Source organism: Diadema antillarum, unplaced genomic scaffold (assembly GCF_040938485.1).
Source record: "Diadema antillarum isolate AM-2024a unplaced genomic scaffold, OU_Dant_1.0 seq00000791_RagTag, whole genome shotgun sequence".
Lineage (NCBI taxonomy): Eukaryota > Metazoa > Echinodermata > Echinoidea > Diadematoida > Diadematidae > Diadema > Diadema antillarum.
Genome location: NW_027271678.1, coordinates 606,829 through 624,080, shown reverse-complemented (window position 1 = coordinate 624,080; position 17,252 = coordinate 606,829). Strand labels below are relative to the sequence as shown.

Genomic DNA, 17,252 nt, shown 5'->3' with positions numbered 1-17,252 from the left:
TCTGTTCAGCGTAATAAAGAATTACTATAAATGTAGTAAGAATTCTCTGTAATGCGTGCCATGATTAAGAGTATACACTTGTGCTTATGCTTTGCAACCTTGACTTTACAGTGTGCACTTCCTACTCTGGAACCCTTTTGGCAAGAAGACTTGCACGTTTAGCTGTACATCTTATACAGGAAGGACTAAGTGACCGAGACTGATCCAGGCTGGCATTTGGTTTTGCTGGTGTTATTGCTTACTCATAATGATTAGTTTTGTTGTTGTTATTGCTCTAGTTATGAGGTGAATCATTCAAATTTGAATATATAGAAACAACTCCCGCCCAAAAACATCAAACAAACAAACAAACATAAATTGTAAATAATTTTTTTTTTTTTTTTTTTTTTTGCGTGGGGAGCAGTCTGCTATCACACGGATGTACACTGTAGTCACATAGTTGACAGTCTTCTGTCCAGGCTTTCAATTCCTTCCAACATGCTCAGTCGCAGGTTTATAGAGTTGTCAAAGGGCTACTGGTACATACAAACAGACTAGCATACAGTGAATGAATGAGACATGGAGAGTAATCACATGGAGAACAAACATCCCTTTTAATCGGCATATTCTCCCAACTCACCTTTACTCTTGATACATAGAGCAACAACATGACAAAACGGTGCATAGGGTACAAATAATGGAAAAGACAAATAAAAATAAAAGAATCTATATACATTTTGATACAGATATGCACAGGTGAGCATACATACACTCAAGGTATGAGAAGATGCCAAATGTTGACTATAATACTTCAGAGACAAGTGGAAATAATGAAGAATGATCTTTCTGAATTAACACTACAAAAGTTTTCCTCCAAAATACGTAGTTTGTCCTGGGAAATAATGTGTTACACCAACAGGAGAGAGGAAAAAAAAACATAGTTCAAAAAGTAAAAGATTGGTGAAAAACTAACAGAAACCAGACAATCAAGAAAAAGATACTGACTGTCCAGATGCTGACATATCATCACACATGGCACACAATCTGCCCATCTTCTATAGGTTTGGATTTGTCGGTCAAATGTGGTACAGTGTATCTTACAATTGTGACATATTTTGCCGTGAACAAATTTTCATGCATTTTGTTTCCTGCAACATTATAGCTAATCAATGATAATAATGATAATAATAATAATAATAATAATAATAATAATAATAATAATAATAATAATAATAATAATAATAATAATAATAATAATTGTAATCATAATTATAATATAAAAGTGAATACTTTGTTCCCCATAGTTTGTCTACACGAATTGATACTTTATTGTTTGGCTAAGTATCGACCACTCTGTGAAAATCATATTTCTTGCTAGACTACATGTACATATGTTCCATTCAACTACAGAAATGCTACTTTACCAGTACTCTTATTTCTATTTCATTTGGGTAGCAGCAGACAACATGTGATACTTTGTGCTATGTCCTCCGACTGTGCAAAAAATTATAGGAGAATCTGTCACAATTAGCTTGTGAGCAACCATCTCTTTTCAACGACGTGAACTCGGCAGGACTGATTTTCCGTTACAGTATTTAGCTGATCTCTTTTTGGTATGCCTACAATGAGGTAAATGTACCACTTGTGACAAGGTGAACATCAGCAGTCTTGACAGCCTTGTAATGATCGAGTTTTGCTACAACTACTGCATAGTAGACCTTACTGAACAGGCTATAGGCATCCACCCTGAAACACACGAACATGATGTCTTTGGACATAAAGACTGGCGCTACTCAGCTAGAAAATCAGTTCAGTCAATTTCTTAATGTTTACATGCTTCATGGCAAGAGAGTGTGGTCAACATTATCCCCTGTTTTGTTTGTTTGTTTGTTTTTTATTTCTTGCATTCTACACTTTTTTCCCCTATATTAGTCAGTCCCTTTGCATCGAAAATAACTTGCAAGAATCTATTGCCAGGAAGAGACATTGTAACGGTTGTAGTTCATATCACCCTGTAACTTCCCAGCTCAATGACAATAGAGGGCGTTATGCACAGTAATTTCTCATGTTTTAGATTTGTTTAGATTTAAATTCATGAGTAAAAGTCTCCAGGTCAAAAACGGTTGCAGGCATCTATTGTCATTTTGTACATTTTCCTCACTGCAATGGAGAAACTCCTCCAGCTGAAGGTGCTCTGCACTCTAATTCCTCATGCTTCTTAAGGTCAAACCTTCCAGGTTATAACAGGGAGAGTGTGATGTCATTTCATGTTTCCATTGTGGCAGCACAGAATCTCCCTGAGCCACCTGGCAATAGGGGGCAGTGTGTCCTTCATTTGTTTAAAGTTTTAAGTTGATGACAAAATCACATTTAGTCAATGTACAAAGGCCATAAAAGGTTGTAGGAACTATAATAGACAGAGGTCTTTCTATTTTTCATAACTTTCTCAAGACTGCTAATGAAGAGTTTCCTCAGGGTTGGCAAACAAGAGAGGGCGCCATGAACATCCTTTTTTTGTGCGTCTTGTTTCCTTCCTGTTCCATCTCGCCTGTGACTTTTGGTCAGAACAGGTGGCAGGAATCTATTCACACGATGACATGGTGACATCATCTGGTACCCATCCATGAATGTTGCATGAGAGTCCTGTGGCCTGGACAACAATAGAGGGCGCTGTGTATTGCATCTTCAGTATTTTCTTTCTCTGTATTCACTGTTGTCTGTGCATCTGCATCGAATGGGCAGCTAGATTCTACCAGCAAAACGTGACATCAATTTAACATCTTCCCATCGCCACAACAGCGAGTTTACATCGGCAATGCCATGGCAAATTCACAAGGATTAAGAATCCTAACAAACAAAACTTGTAGACTTTCGGCTCACTTGGTTTTCAACCAGTCTTACATAGTCCTCGTTGCCTTTAACCCGTTGAAAACTACCGGTCTCGAGTATACTGGCAGGTATCTATGAGAAATGCATGTTGTAGCCAACTCAGTCTATCTTCAACAGGTTAAAGAGAGGGATGTTCCTTATCAGAAAGATGTTCCCGCTGCGGGAATCCTACTCCGGGAATCCCGATGTGGGAATCCCTCCGTGGGAATCCTGTTGTCTCCTCTCAGAGTGCGTCGAGCTGCTTGATGAGGGCTTCCCGGTCCCGGAGGGCCTTCGCTGCCGCATCCCTCTCCTTCTTGGTAGGGGAGCGCTTCTTCTGCTTGGCTGCCATGATGCGTCGGTAGTAGTCAATGCACTGGAGTGGGAGAGACCACATCAAGTTAGGGGAAAGACTCTACCATAAGTCCCCCCCCCCCCCCCCCCAAAAAAAAAAAAAAAAAAAAATGGGACCCTCGTCAATGAAATCTTTACATGTAGTGAATCAATCTAAATACAATTTCAGGGTATGAAACTGTAAGTCATTGCCCACATCTTACAGAAAACCCCATTAGATTTGCTTCAGTGGTCACAGATAAATGAGGAATTTTGTAGAGGATGTAAGGAATCTCTTCCCTCCAAGTTCTATCTATTGTATTCACACACAAGAGCATCGAAGTGCTAAAATTGGAAGAATTAGACTCATGACATGCTTTACAACAATATCCATTTCTTTGTGACCACTTAATCAAATTGAATGGGGTTTTTTGCAAAATAGAGCTAAGATCTTATACTTTGAGATCTTGAAGTAGCATTTAGACAGGTCAATCATATTGGGTGTTATCAATTTGAAAATCTGATTGTATTTGTTATTTTTTTAATTTTTTTTTATTTTTTTTTATTTTTTATTTTTTATTTATTTATTTTTTTTTATTTATTTATTTTTTTTTTTGGGGGGGGGGCATACTTCTTAAATCTTACAGACGATGTTTAGATCTGTCTGTGCCGGGGTGAAACCTTTGAGTGCCATACTAACTTGAGACTGCATTGCTTGGGCACTTCTGGAATACATTCCATTTGTCAAAGCCATGTAACTTTTTACAGAAGCACTTTTACTAGAAATGCAGCGCCCCAAAGATGTAGAGAAAATTGTGAGCTTTGCTTTACTGTAGATTTCCTGGCAAAGCAATGTCTACAAGGCTCTCAATGTACTTACTGTTGAATGGGCATTCGTGGCAGATCTAATGAACAAAGACACTAAATACAGTGCAAAGGCACTGCTCACAAACGAACTGCTTGCACTACTTACTTAATCTTTTGATTTGAACACATTTTCATTAACAATGCAAAATAATAACAGCAATATTTACAGTACTTGCTTGAGAGAACTCCACCAACCTCATTATCTGCGGCGCGGAGTTTCTGCCTGAGATCCTGCCTCTTCATCTCCTCCTTAGCCAGTTTGATGAGCCGCTGCTTCTGGCTGCGATTGTGAGCGTAGAGCGCCTTGAGCTCCTCCTGTCTTTTCTGGAGCTCGATCAGGACCTCATCTTCCTCTGCCATGACCATGGGGTCGTCGATGTCGAGCAGACCTGAAAACATGGTGGTAAAGAGGTTGGAATATCAGTCAAGTGCACAAAACTGAAAGAGATTGAGCTCTCTACTTTTAACAATTTGGCAAAGACAATCTTTGACTAGTGGTTGATATATAACAGGGAGCTTTGCAAAAGGAACAGCAAGCTGAAGTGAAGGTTGGTTTGTTTGTTTGTTTGTTTGTTTGTTTGTTTGTTTGTTTGTTTGTTTGTTTGTTCATTTTCCATCTGAGAAGATGTCTGGATAGCCCATAATCAACTACGCTAAGCTGGTTTTCCACAGGGTCCACTTGGATGTGAGCCGGGACCACTTCATCGGGTTAAAAACCCTGCTCTTCACAACAAATGAATAAAGCGGGATCTTTCACGTGCATGAGTTGTTACTCTCTCACACACGGGACCTCCATTTTTGTGTCCTGTCCAAGGGACAGAGTGTTTTGCCTCTTGCTAGAGGGGACGGTATGATTACACACAACATTTGCTCAGTACATATTCTGCTTTGAACCTGGGATGCTTTGGTCGGAGGCAGACGTGCTAAAGACTGAGCCAGCTCACTGCCCTCTCACAAACACACTCTGCACACCCCACATACCAGTCTGATCCCTTCTCACTCACCCTGTGCTAGTAGTTCCTCCTTAATCCTTGCCTCCAGAGCCTTGGTGTGTGGTACTGTGAAGGGGCGGTTACCATTCTTGGGGGAAGTGGCTGTGTTGCCATCGGTGACGGTCCCATTTTCTTCCTGCTGGAAGAAAAAAAAAAATCAAAATATACCAAATAAAACAAATTTATGAATTTTAATTTTTGGAGAGTCACTAGAAAATACAGGTTACACCCATTGTAACTGAGTTCTTGGGACCTGCAGTTTTCTTGCATTATATAAATAAAATAATTGCTATAAGTATATCTGATATATGGAAAGTAATCATGGGACCTGCATTTTTACTTTGCTGAACGGAAATTAAGTTACAACTATGGTCATTATAGTAATATATAGATATTCACATTTACACAACATTGCTGACTATGGTTTCGTGTAGACCCAAGCAGCTCACTCATACATGTACTGCACTACAAACAGTGTTACACAATGCCTTGTAGGTATTTCGGCATACTGTAAAGCGAGGAACGTTCACGTGCATTTTAATATTCTGAATTTTGCAAGAGCCATGGTTCACAAAATTAAAATGCGTGCAAAAGTTCTTGTCTACACTATATGTGACCGTGCATCACAAAACGAACAGAAAGTCGCACACACCGATTTTGCACGAGGACTGAAAATAAGTGAAATGGGTCAACCTAGCCAATCTTGACTTTTCCTTACTTTCTGAAAGAGCAAGTCTTCTTCTACATTATGCTAAAACTTTGGATCACAAAAGGGGCAGGAAAGTGTGTTTTTAAATAGTTTGTCTCGAACATCTTTGGTAGAGTACTTTGAGAAACCTTGTACACACTCTTCACTTTCAACTCTAATAACTTTTGAAAAGATGACGTTACTGCTTTGAAAATTGGCATTAATCAAGGACAGAGTGTGTAAATAAAGCATGCTTAATTTCAGTTCAATTTGATAATCCCTTCATTGTTGTTACTACGGTGGTTTACTTCCTGTTTTTTGTCCCATTCATCACACAGGCAGCACGGCTTCGTAAAGAGCGCTTGAATAGACACTGTACTTCAGAGCCTCTTTTCTCAGTTCACACTTTTCCTGAGTGTGTGCTTTCTTTCCAATTTACATAGGTTACGAGAATCCATTTCAATTGAATTATACATCATTTTAAAGCTTAGAGTCTGCTATTTCAGAATCTGAACTTCACTTAAAATCCATGTCTGGCAACTTCTTATGTGTTTTGCGGTGCAGGGTCACATATGCACTGAATGCCATTGGCAATTCGTGAACATTTCATGCTGCAGAAAATTCACTGGCTTCAATTTGCGAAAATTTCATGCCGCATAAATATTATGTCTTACAGTAGTTGACTCTTAAGTTGAAACTATCCAGGTGCGGTTAACAGAAGACCACAGAAAAAGAATGCTTACTTTAGTCGTCTCCACGAAGAATTCCTCCTCCAGAGGACACATGATATTCTCCTCTACGAGAGCTGAAATGAGACGCTGGGTCAGCGTTCCAAACGGACAGATGTCGTCATCCGGCCTGGGGTTCAGAAAACAAACATACGGGATTGTCATCATAATGAGGAGTAAACATAGAATGCCATTAACCTTGTCATATCAGGTTTCTTTACTATTCAGGATACGAAAACAAAGATATTAGGTCCGACAAACTCACCTTGTCATTCAAGGGTTTTGATAATATCCGACCTCTCTATGGCAAAGTTCCAATGTACAAGGATGGTCACTTATCTGACCACCTCTCAAAGAAAACACAAAATGTGGTCATTATACACAGGTGGTTTTTGTAGACGGGATTGGTATGGTAACCATTGTGATAGACATGCCTGATATTAGTGCCCTATATGATTACATGTATACCACAGCACTGAATATACATGCTCACCTGTATAAAGTCACATGTGTTAGGCAATTACCCTGTCCTACCAAACAATGTGTTGGTAGCATACCTACTGGCCCGACTTTATGAAGGCGGTACAATCTTTGTCCATGGTTTAAACCATGGACAAAGATTGTACCACCTTCAACTTTTGTACAACCTTCGTGAATTTGGGACTCTGAGTCCGAGTAGACCGACACAGCCCTGATCTTCAAAGTGGCAAAACATTTTTTAAACACCTTTTGCAGATACGATTGTGTAAAGTAAAACAGTGACTGATACATTTAACAGGGTTAAAAGCATCAGATGTAACTGCAGTCATGGAAACATACCTGTCTGCTTTCTTGAGCATGGCTTTTGCTTCCTTCACGTTTGGAGATGGTCCTTTCTTCTTGTCTGTTATTCTGCCTCCTGCAGCAAACAAACGAATGATAATGAATTCATATTTGACCGGTTCCCAATGACAGTAGTTATAGCTCTCGCAGTGGCAAATGTCTCTGTTGAAATACTCAAAATGTGTTCAAGGGGCTGTACAGTACTGATTGAGGTGGGGTTTCAGGTTTATAACATTCCTAAGTGAGATAATGAGAAACCTCTTATGAAATATAAAAGAGCATGTAATTGAAAGGATTCAATGTTTATTTGATGAAAATTGGTTTTCAAATGGCTGAGATATCCAAATAAAGTGATAATAATAAAAGGTGACAGGCCACGCTTTTTATTAGGATCTCTTTGTTTCACCTTGTTTTTGGATATCTCAGCCATTTCAAAACCAATTTTCATCGAATAAACTTTTGATACCCATTTGAATTGCATGCTCTTTGACAGCTCATAGAGTGGTTTCTGAATATCTTGCAAAATGTTAAAAGCTAAATCCTCACCTCAACCAGAACTGTACATACCCTTTAAGATGATATCAGAGTCTAATGAAACTTGCAGGGAAAGCAGCTACTGCGTGTGCACATTATAAGCTCAAAAGAGGAAACTTCTGTTTGTTTCTTTGTTTCTTTCTTTCTTTCTTGCAGATTCATGAGTGACAACTGTAGATACTCACTTAATGATAAAGGTTATGGTATCATTTTGGAGAATCCAGTGAAAAAGTTTGATTCCTGTATGCTGCACTCTATTAGAGGCAGAACACGGTATAGATCATGTTTGTGTCAGAAAAAGCTCTGGTTATGACAATGAATGGCTCTGAATGTAAATAGCTCAATATACAATAATAAAGCTACCAGGCTATAAATATAACTATTGTAATATCAACACCCTCATCAAAATCACTATCTCCATCTTCATCATCATCCTACACATACAACATCATTATCAATCTAACTTTAATCACATTAATCATCATGAATATACATGTAGCCATCATTATTTTCAGCATTACCATAATCATTTCCAGCAGCACTGTTTTCTTTAGTTTCTTTGGTATAAAGTACAGAAAGGGAAGACAACTGCCACTAGAGGGCCTCCTACCTTCTCGCTGCTCCTCCAACAAGTCTTCATGTGCCCAGCGTACGGTGTAGTGTTTCCCTAGCGATGGGATCTTGAAATACTCCACCTCCTCATCCCCGCTCTTGATCAGCTCATCCAAGACTTTCAGGTCATCGTTGGTGATGTCAGCGCAGTACGGCTCCACTGACGCCCAGAAGCGGTCGATGGTGTCATTTCGGGGCAGGCGAGGGGGCGCTGCCTCGGAGAGTGGATCGTCCGTGAACTCATACTCCTGGAGCTTTTGCTATATCATAAAGAGGATAGGGAAAAAGAAAAGAAAAAAAAAATCACTTTCAAACCAACATTCATGTCTGTTTTAATAAATCCAGTACACTCACCAATCACTGGCTTTACAATAATTATGATGTAATGGATGTAACAAAACAAGCACCAAAAGTTACATCCCAACTTGAGATAACACTTCAACCTAAAGAGAAGAAGAAAAGAAATCCACAAGTTCAGAGCAAACATTATTCAGGGCACAAGGTATGATGTGAGCAAATTAACATATTTCCAAAGATGGGTTGCTATGGCAACTGAGCTCAATCGTCTCTAGCACTACATCCTAACTTCACAGTTTGCTAGGAGCAATCTTATCAGCTGGGAATTGCCTCAAGTTTCCATCCACTCACATGCATGCTCTTGGCTTTGGGTCGGTTCGGTCCTGAGGGTGTACCAGCATTGTTTATCTTGCCGCTAGACTCCTTCATCTTCTTTGGAGGTTTCTCTGATTTCTCTTCGGTTCTCCCTCTCTTGCCTGACGAGGGCGTGCTTGCTGTGTCCTCTTTCTTGTCCTGCTAGTTAGATCAAAGCCACAGACACAGACACAAACAACAAAAACAGGATGAATCTGAGGCTGGAACCTATTTTTGCATCTTCATTCAATAATTGTTGCAGAATTGAGAATTACTAATACTATATGTTACCCTCTTTCTTCTACTGTTACTCCTGACATACAACCTTTGTGTTGAGGTACGAACTCTGGAAATGATTAATTAAGGATATTAACAATGTTTAAAGTGTTCATTCCTCAATACTGAAGTAGAGGTTATCGTCAATACAATTACATGTACATCATAGTATGTAATTTTGGATACAGAATGAAACCATGGTATCATCACAGTTCTTCCACTTATCTGAACATAAAAATATTCTTCTTGGGTCCAAGTAACAAGATTCATGCCTTTACTAAAATGTCACTTTTACTTTTTGATCGCTACAACTACAGAATACATCATAATGCCTTCTTTGATTTTTTTTTTTTGGGTTTCATTAACAGATTTGTACTAAAAACTCTGTCAGGAGGTCTGTGAGTAGACATCAGCAGTTCATCTAATTTGCATCAAGACTGTTGATATACAAGCTGTAAATATAGTAGAGATAAAGAAGACATTGAAACTCTATAACTTTTTTTTTCCGTCTGTGCTCAATGGTTCTTTTGCTGGTTTTTGTGTGTAGTGGAGCATGTGGTTAAACATCAAGAGTTGAGATATTGGAAGACACAAATAACCACAACCCAACCAAGAGAGAGAGAGAGAGAGCATGTGATGAAGGTCAGAAAGTGGTAGAGGGAGAGGGTCTACTCACCGGTTTTGCCCCCTTCTTATCCTTCTTACTGGTGTCCTGGAGGTCGGAGAGGGTCTGCACTTCCTGCTGGATCTGACGGATCCGACGAGACACGGCCGCCAGCATGGTCTCCAGCTCCAGCTGAAGGCAGTCAAGCTCCTCTAGGCTGATGGTGCCATTCTCAGCTTCCTTCTCAACAACTGGGTGGGGACAAAGATGAGAGGTGGAGTGGGAGGGGGGGGGGAGAAGAAGAGGGGGAAGAGAAAGAGGGGGAAGAGGAGGAGGAGGAAGAAGAGGAGGTGGAAAAGGAGATGGAGGTACATGTAGTAGAGGAGAAGGGAGAGAGGATGAGCCAAGGAAGAGGAGGGAAATAGAGGGAGGAGAGATGAGGAGGAGGAGGAAGAAGAAGAGGAGGAGGTGGAAAAGGAGATGGAGGTAGCAGAGGAGAAGGGAGAGAGGATAAGCCAAGGAAGAGGAGGAGGAAGAAGAAGAGGAGGAGGTGGAAAAGGAGATGGAGGTAGTAGAGGAGAAGGGAGAGAGGATAAGCCAAGGAAGAGGAGGAGGAAGAAGAAGAGGAGGAGGTGGAAAAGGAGATGGAGGTAGTAGAGGAGAAGGGAGAGAAGATAAGCCAAGGAAGAGGAGGGAAATGGAGGGAGGAGAGATGAGAGGAGGAGGAAGAAGAAGAGGAGGAGGAGGAAAAGGAGATGGAGGTAGTAGAGGAGAAGGGAGAGAGGATAAGCCAAGGAAGAGGAGGAGGAAGAAGAAGAGGAGGAGGTGGAAAAGGAGATGGAGGTAGTAGAGGAGAAGGGAGAGAGGATAAGCCAAGGAAGAGGAGGAGGGAAATAGAGGGAGGAGAGATGAGAGGAGGGGAAATGAAGAGCAGGAAAAGGAGGTGGAGGGAGAGGAGTAGGAGGAGTAGGGAAAGAGGACAAGGGGAAGGTGGAGGAAGAGGAGGAAAAGGAGAAGAGAGGAGATGACAAGGGGGAAGAGGGTAGGTTTAGGAAGTGCCAAAATGAAGTAGAGGGAGTATATGAGAGGAGAGTATGGGAGAAGGAGGTGGAGGAGAAGCAGGGGAGGGAAACAAAGATGAGAGGAAGACGAGGAATACGAAATGGAGGAGGAACAGGAGTGGGAGAGAGAAATACACAAGAGAGAGGAAGAGAAGAGAAGAAGAAAAGAGGAAAAAAATAAGAGCATGGGAGAAGAAAAAAATCAATCATAATACTACTACATTGTATGTACGTGTACAATGTATATGATTTCAGTGTGTTCACCGTTATTTCTGGCTGCGAAACATCAACAGTGCGCCGTCATGGCAAATCACGACTAAAGCCTGAAAGTGAAAGGAAAGTGCATACGTCATTGGACATGTTTAGATTTTTACCAATTGGGCCAAGGGATAATGCTGGTTTTGCTACCTTTCATCTTCATCTTCTTCATAGTTCTTCCCGCTCTTCATCTTCCTCATTTTTATTGGATTGTAGATAATTTTGTTTGTTACAGTGTACATCCCTAACCGTTAGACATCTACATTGTAGACAATAGAGTCTTACAAGTTCTAAATAATCATACAAACATGTAATCCTATCCCACAGATGAGAAAAATTGACTGCAAGATGTTCACAAACTCACTTGCTGGATATTTTGTCTCTCCCTCCAACACACAGTTACAATGTAAACTGCATGATTTGCATTTTACAGTTCATGAACACAACTTTTTTCAGTAAAGTGTGTCTTGTGATAGAGAGCTAGAGACAGTCTCATAATAGCTTGAATAGGACAATACCTGCCGCGCTGCACGGCACGGTGAGCATGACTCCATGAGTAAAATTACTAAAAAATTCTCCCTTGTGTCTGTGACCACAGACAGTCGACGATAACTGATCGAGTCGATCAGTCATGTTTTCTTTGTAACAGAAACAGAGTTAAAGTTAATTTACGTTAGCTAGATCTATACTGTATACATGAGGTCATTCTTGTGTTTAATCTTGTACATGCTGCTGGACTAGATCTAGTCTAGATCTACATGATCTAGACTAGAGGGCATATCCAAAATAAAAAAAAAAACAAAAGTTTAGAATCTAGAAAAACACTCACCTGAATTATATCTCGGACATGATTTCTTGTGGTCGATATGAGCTAACTCAGGAAACTGAAATGGGAGGTCTTTAACATCTGCCATTTTTCACGGAGTTTCCACTGACTGTACTACTGAAGCCGGTGTTGCGAAGTGAGGAGAGATCCACAAAAGGAAGGACACAAAGTTACTGTAACACTACACAGCCGCAGAAAAGACCCAGGGCCAGTGCGGTGGTACGTGTGTACACACCACCAGTGACCAGGCATGCGCATGTGATGCAGCGCGTACAGAATCGCATCCGTACTTGTCGGGTAAAAACTCAGCAATTTACATGTTCGTAAGCATTCATTTTTACACCTTCGAAAAATAGGGTCTACATGCGACAGGCTTCAAGTCACAAAATTCACGGCGATAAATTGAACAGATGGAAATGGTGGGTTCGTGAACAGCAAACATCAACACACTGACGCCGCAGCCTACCAAACAACACCAGCATTCGACTACTCTCTACACACAATTACAAACCTATGCGGCAAAAGCTCCTGGGTTAGCTCTGTACACGCTTTAGCGCTAGCGATAGCGCTGTCTCCAGACGCAGTGGAAAAAAAAAAAAAAATGTACATTTGTGTACACAAAAGCACCATGACCTTACCGAGCGGATGTTGTTGTGGCCAATTTTAATTCCTTTTAGAAAATTAAAAGTCATGGGCAAAAGAATCGAAACCAATAAATTAATTTCTAAGGAGCTTTAATTTCTTAAATTTGTTTTTGTTTGGATATCAGTAGAACAAAAAAGATGATTACAATTATTACATTGATCATTTTAGCTTGAGGTTAAATACAAGCAAAATGGCGACGCCCATGGGGCAACTCAGCATGAGCCAGTCAGATCTGAAAACTGTTGTGCATTTTGCGGTCTCAATAAGGATTCTACTAAGTGTAATGCAGGTACGGCTTTTGCTGGTAAAATTTAAGCTAGTATTGGACTATTAAGTATCTTTGTTGGTTTTCAAAATACATTTTTTGTGTAAATAATCGGTACTAGCTCAGTTAGCAATGGTTAGCATGGTTAGGTGGTTAGCCTGTGCTGTGTATTGTCTTCTCTGTCTGGGTAGTTTAAACTTACTGGCGGATCGGATCGGGATCACACGCACCGGTCTCGCCGCACAGTGCGGTGGTCCGTTCTCCCCATCCACAATATGCTGTATCGTGTAGCGTGTAGGCCATGGCCCATAGCACAAAATGCCTAGCAGCCTGTCAATGCCAATCGGGGAATGGAAATCCCTAAACGTTAGACCCTACTGACAGATTTGAACTTCAAATAAATTCAATATTATTTATATGTACACTGTTCAGTTGTGAATGTGATTTTTATATGAGTGAGTGGAAGTAGATATAAAGATACTTAAATTTCATAGGTGGCTTTTCACGAATCGAAAGGGTGCGGAGTTGAGCGGAGCGGAGCACTCAATGCACCCATTGGCCATATTGGAGACAAGCCCCCGGCCCCCAGGCCCAGTTTGTCTCAAAAGGGTGCGTTTAGCCATTGTGGACGGAGTATGTTTGAAGAACGCACCCATGGACATGATGGATGCATGGTTTATCTTTAAAGGGTGCAGCGCGGAGCTTCGGAGCGGAGTAGAGCGCTCATTGCACCCGTTCAAGATAAGCGCTTCCCCCCCCCCCCCCCCCCTGTTTGTCTTGAAAGGGTGCATTGGGCAGAGTATGTTCGATGAAAGCACCCGTTGGAGACAACGGGGAGGGGGGCTAGTCTTGAATGTACGCGTAAGCTAGTCTTAGAGGATTTTCAAATCTTGTCTGTTACAGTAATCTTACGTTTTTGAATACATTTTGTGTGTTAACAACACTTAACATCGATTATACGGATTCAAATTTTTGCAGTGGTTGTTTCTAGACCTAACTCACATTTTACAACTATTTTGAAGCACTTACAAGTATGCTGGGTTTTTGTTTCATCTGCAAATGGTAAATTATGACTTTAATCTAGGCCTACATACGTATAGGCCTACTATGAACCGCTCAGTTTTGACAGATCTTTGAATACATGTACATGTATGTAGGCCAAAGGGCAAAGTTCAGAGTTTATTGTATGTGTGTGTAGTTTGCATGCGTCTTTGTACCCGGCGAGGGGATGCTATGCTTTACGTTGTCCTCCTTTATTTTTTTGAAGGGTTTATGAAGTTATGAGAGGAAAACATATCAAACAAAATTAATTACTATAATTTGTAATAAGTAATAATTTGTAAAGTACGATTTACACATGTTTTGTTTGGTATGTTGTCTCGAACGGGTGCATTGAGCACAATGCTCCACTCCGCGCCGCACCCTTTCGAGATATTAGCCCTAATAGACATACAAACTGTAGACTCTATCCTGTAAAGTTGCAAAGGTTCAGTGGAATTTGATTATTATTAGAATTAGGGACTTCATCACTCGCATCATGAACATTCCTGAGCCTGTATGGAAAATGTAATTACTGAATGTTTGTATGGCTATTCCATTTTCTTGTTTGTTTTGATGCCTGAAAGTTTAAAAATATTTCCTTTTTTTAACAAGGTGACATGAGGTACAAAGATGATAAAATGGCTAATCTATCTTTCTAATTCAATTTATCTTTCCTGTGCAGATTATTCTCAACACACTCATTCCAGACCACGAGGCAGACGCGTTCCATCAAGACACGATCCAGAACCCAACCACCGGTGACAGGGTGGTCGAGTTGGCCCTCGGAGGGTTCCGCAAGTGGGATGGTGCTTACTTTCTTCACATCGCTGAGAATGGCTACACCAAATCTCACATGTTTGCGTTCTTCCCCCTCCTCCCGTTTGTGGTCAGAGCAACAGGCGACTCTCTCTTGGCGCCGCTTCAAGTCCATCGGAGGAGTGTGCTCCTTGTTGCGGGCTACCTCGTAAACTTCGTGGCATTTGTGCTCGCGGTTTGCGCACTGTACAGACTCAGTGTGAAAGTACTGCAAGATGAGAGACTGGCGTATACGGCAAGTGTGCTGTTCTGCGTCAATCCGGCTAGCGTCTTCATGTGTGCTGTGTACACGGAGGCGACATTTTCGTTCCTGAGTCTGTGTGGAATGTTGTTTGTGACGAGTAGACGCTTTTTCCTATCTGCTGTCTTCTTTGGCCTTGCAGCGGCTGCCAGGTCCAACGGTCTGGTCTCGCTCGGATTTGTCGCCTACCTCAGCGCCCAAGAAGTTGTACGAACTACCTCAGCCACCTGCATGCGAGTTTTCAATATACAGACGCTCAAGCACCTATGTGCAACATTTTCAACATGTGTGACTCGTGTTTTGTACTCTGGTGTGATTATTGCCGCACCCTTTGTCCTTTTTCAGCTCTTAACACACAGTAAGATTTGCGGCACGTATGAATTTTCTTTGATGCAGGCTGGCAAATTTTTGAGTGCAGTATTTAGACATAACTCCACAGGTGGAAGAGCACAGCAAAGTTCCCATGAAGCATGCAAAGAGGAGCTCGTACCGTCCTGGTGTTGTGAGTCATTTGCGATCCCATATTCTAAAATTCAATCTAGTCACTGGAACGTTGGCTTCATGCGCTACTACGAGTTCCGGCAAATCCCAAATTTCCTACTGGCCTCACCAATCATCACCTTATCTCTCGTGGGGGCATTCCAGTATTGCCGTGCTAATTGGGAACACGTCAAATGTCTAGGCCTTCCCAAGCCAATCAGGAATGATTACAAAAAGACAGACATGCCGACTGCTTCATCAGTGGGTTTCTTCAGTCCAGAATGTTTTGTCTACATTGTACATCTTATGGCACTTCTACTATTTGGTCTGACAACCATGCACATTCAAGTGAGTAAGCCAGACCAAATTTGTCAGGAATCCCTGTTTTTAGTCCAGTGTTTCAACAATATATCCAGTGGCGGATCCAGAGGGGGCGCAACCGGCGCACGCCCCCCCCCCCTTTATTTTTCGTTAAAAACAAGAGAAATAAAAAGAAAATAATAAAGTGAAACCCGGAAGTGGCATCAACAATATTAGCTACGCCCCCCCCCCCCCCCCTTTACAGAATTCCTGGATCCGCCCCTGGTATCTGCTTTTGTTGTTGTTGTTGTTGTTGTTGTTGTTGAATTGCAGAAACTCTCCTATGTCATTACTTGTCCGTGAACCTTGTAATTTATTGTTTATCTATCATCAGTATGAAAACTATTAGAAGCTCAGAAAGCTCAATGAAACAATGTGTTTCATACCACCTGTTCATACCGTATTGCTTGATATCTTTCCTGTTGTGCACTCAGAGGGTGCCAGAGGCTTTTCTGTATAGGCCCTATTTTAACAAGTTAAAAAACACACACACACACAAAAAAAATCACCAATTGAAGTGGTGGACTGTCTTGACATGGGTTGTATGCATTAATATGAAGTAGAAGGGGCAATGTACTTTGCCAAAAAAAGAAGAAGAAAAGAACAAAAAATGACAATTGCTTGACCAGGTAGTGTAATTTGACATGTGGTTTCCCTTTTCTCGTGCAGGTCATCACACGATTTCTAGTGTCCAGTTCACCGGCTGTACTCTGGTATGCTGCACATGTCATGCAGTCGTCCCTCACAGAAGGTGATGCGCCTGGCTCACCCCCTGTCAAGCAGCATGGACCAGCTCATGAAGGAATGCTGCCAATGGACATAGTGTGGAGGAGGCCTGTGGGATGGAAGGGTCGATTAGTGCGTGGGTATTTTCTGAGCTATTGCGTCATTGGGATTGCACTACACTGCAACTTTTTGCCTTGGACATAGCAGTTTGTCAAATATGTAACTAAATTTCAGTTCTATGCATCTACTTCATAACAAAGAATGAGTGTGGAAATCAGACAGTTTGCCGAAGATCTGCCGAGCTTAGCCACAATCTTGTCACTTGCAGTTTTGATGAATGAGAAAAATGTTAATGTCTGCAGAGCAACGGCGAGAATAAGATGTTGGGTAACGGTAACCTAAAACTTGTCCTAAAAACAAAGGAAAAGAAAATAGAAAGGATGTCTCCAAGGGACAAAATGCATACAACGCAAATGCTGAAAATCTTCTCTTTTTTTTAACATTGTGTACACGGGTACCTTATAATGTATTTATCTTGAATTTACATTTAAGGCTACACCTCACTACCACAGTGGTGAA

At 41.1% G+C, this 17,252-nt stretch overlaps 2 protein-coding genes across 2 annotated transcripts; one reads left to right on the top strand and one right to left on the bottom strand.

Moving 5' to 3' along the window:
- Positions 1 to 1,282: 1,282 nt before the first annotated feature.
- On the bottom strand, positions 1,283 to 12,510 carry LOC139739256 (transcriptional adapter 3-A-like). Its single transcript, XM_071649871.1, has 9 exons — positions 12,103 to 12,510; positions 10,023 to 10,205; positions 9,072 to 9,223; positions 8,422 to 8,683; positions 7,275 to 7,353; positions 6,471 to 6,585; positions 5,052 to 5,175; positions 4,243 to 4,436; positions 1,283 to 3,223 (listed from the first exon to the last, which is right to left on the bottom strand). Exons 1-9 carry the CDS (start codon positions 12,185 to 12,187, stop codon positions 3,092 to 3,094), a joined length of 1,326 nt encoding a protein of 441 aa, XP_071505972.1. The 5' UTR covers positions 12,188 to 12,510; the 3' UTR covers positions 1,283 to 3,091.
- Positions 12,511 to 12,944: 434 nt separating this feature from the next.
- LOC139739255 (GPI mannosyltransferase 2-like) lies at positions 12,945 to 16,877 on the top strand. Its single transcript, XM_071649870.1, has 3 exons — positions 12,945 to 13,033; positions 14,733 to 15,935; positions 16,617 to 16,877. Exons 1-3 carry the CDS (start codon positions 12,947 to 12,949, stop codon positions 16,875 to 16,877), a joined length of 1,551 nt encoding a protein of 516 aa, XP_071505971.1. The 5' UTR covers positions 12,945 to 12,946.
- The last annotated feature ends 375 nt before the right edge of the window (positions 16,878 to 17,252 follow it).

Coding starts and splice junctions, on each gene's coding strand:
- LOC139739255 (XM_071649870.1), top strand. CDS start 12,947: ATGGGGCAACTCAGCATGAGCCAGTCAGATCTGAAAACTGTTGTGCAT. Junction 13,034..14,732: donor TTCTACTAAGTGTAATGCAG/GTACGGCTTTTG, acceptor TTTCCTGTGCAG/ATTATTCTCAACACACTCAT. Junction 15,936..16,616: donor TGACAACCATGCACATTCAA/GTGAGTAAGCCA, acceptor TTTCTCGTGCAG/GTCATCACACGATTTCTAGT.
- LOC139739256 (XM_071649871.1), bottom strand. CDS start 12,187: ATGGCAGATGTTAAAGACCTCCCATTTCAGTTTCCTGAGTTAGCTCAT. Junction 7,354..8,421: donor GTTGGAGGAGCAGCGAGAAG/GTAGGAGGCCCT, acceptor TGTTTGCTGCAG/GAGGCAGAATAACAGACAAG. Junction 6,586..7,274: donor ATGCTCAAGAAAGCAGACAG/GTATGTTTCCAT, acceptor TCTGAACCCCAG/GCCGGATGACGACATCTGTC.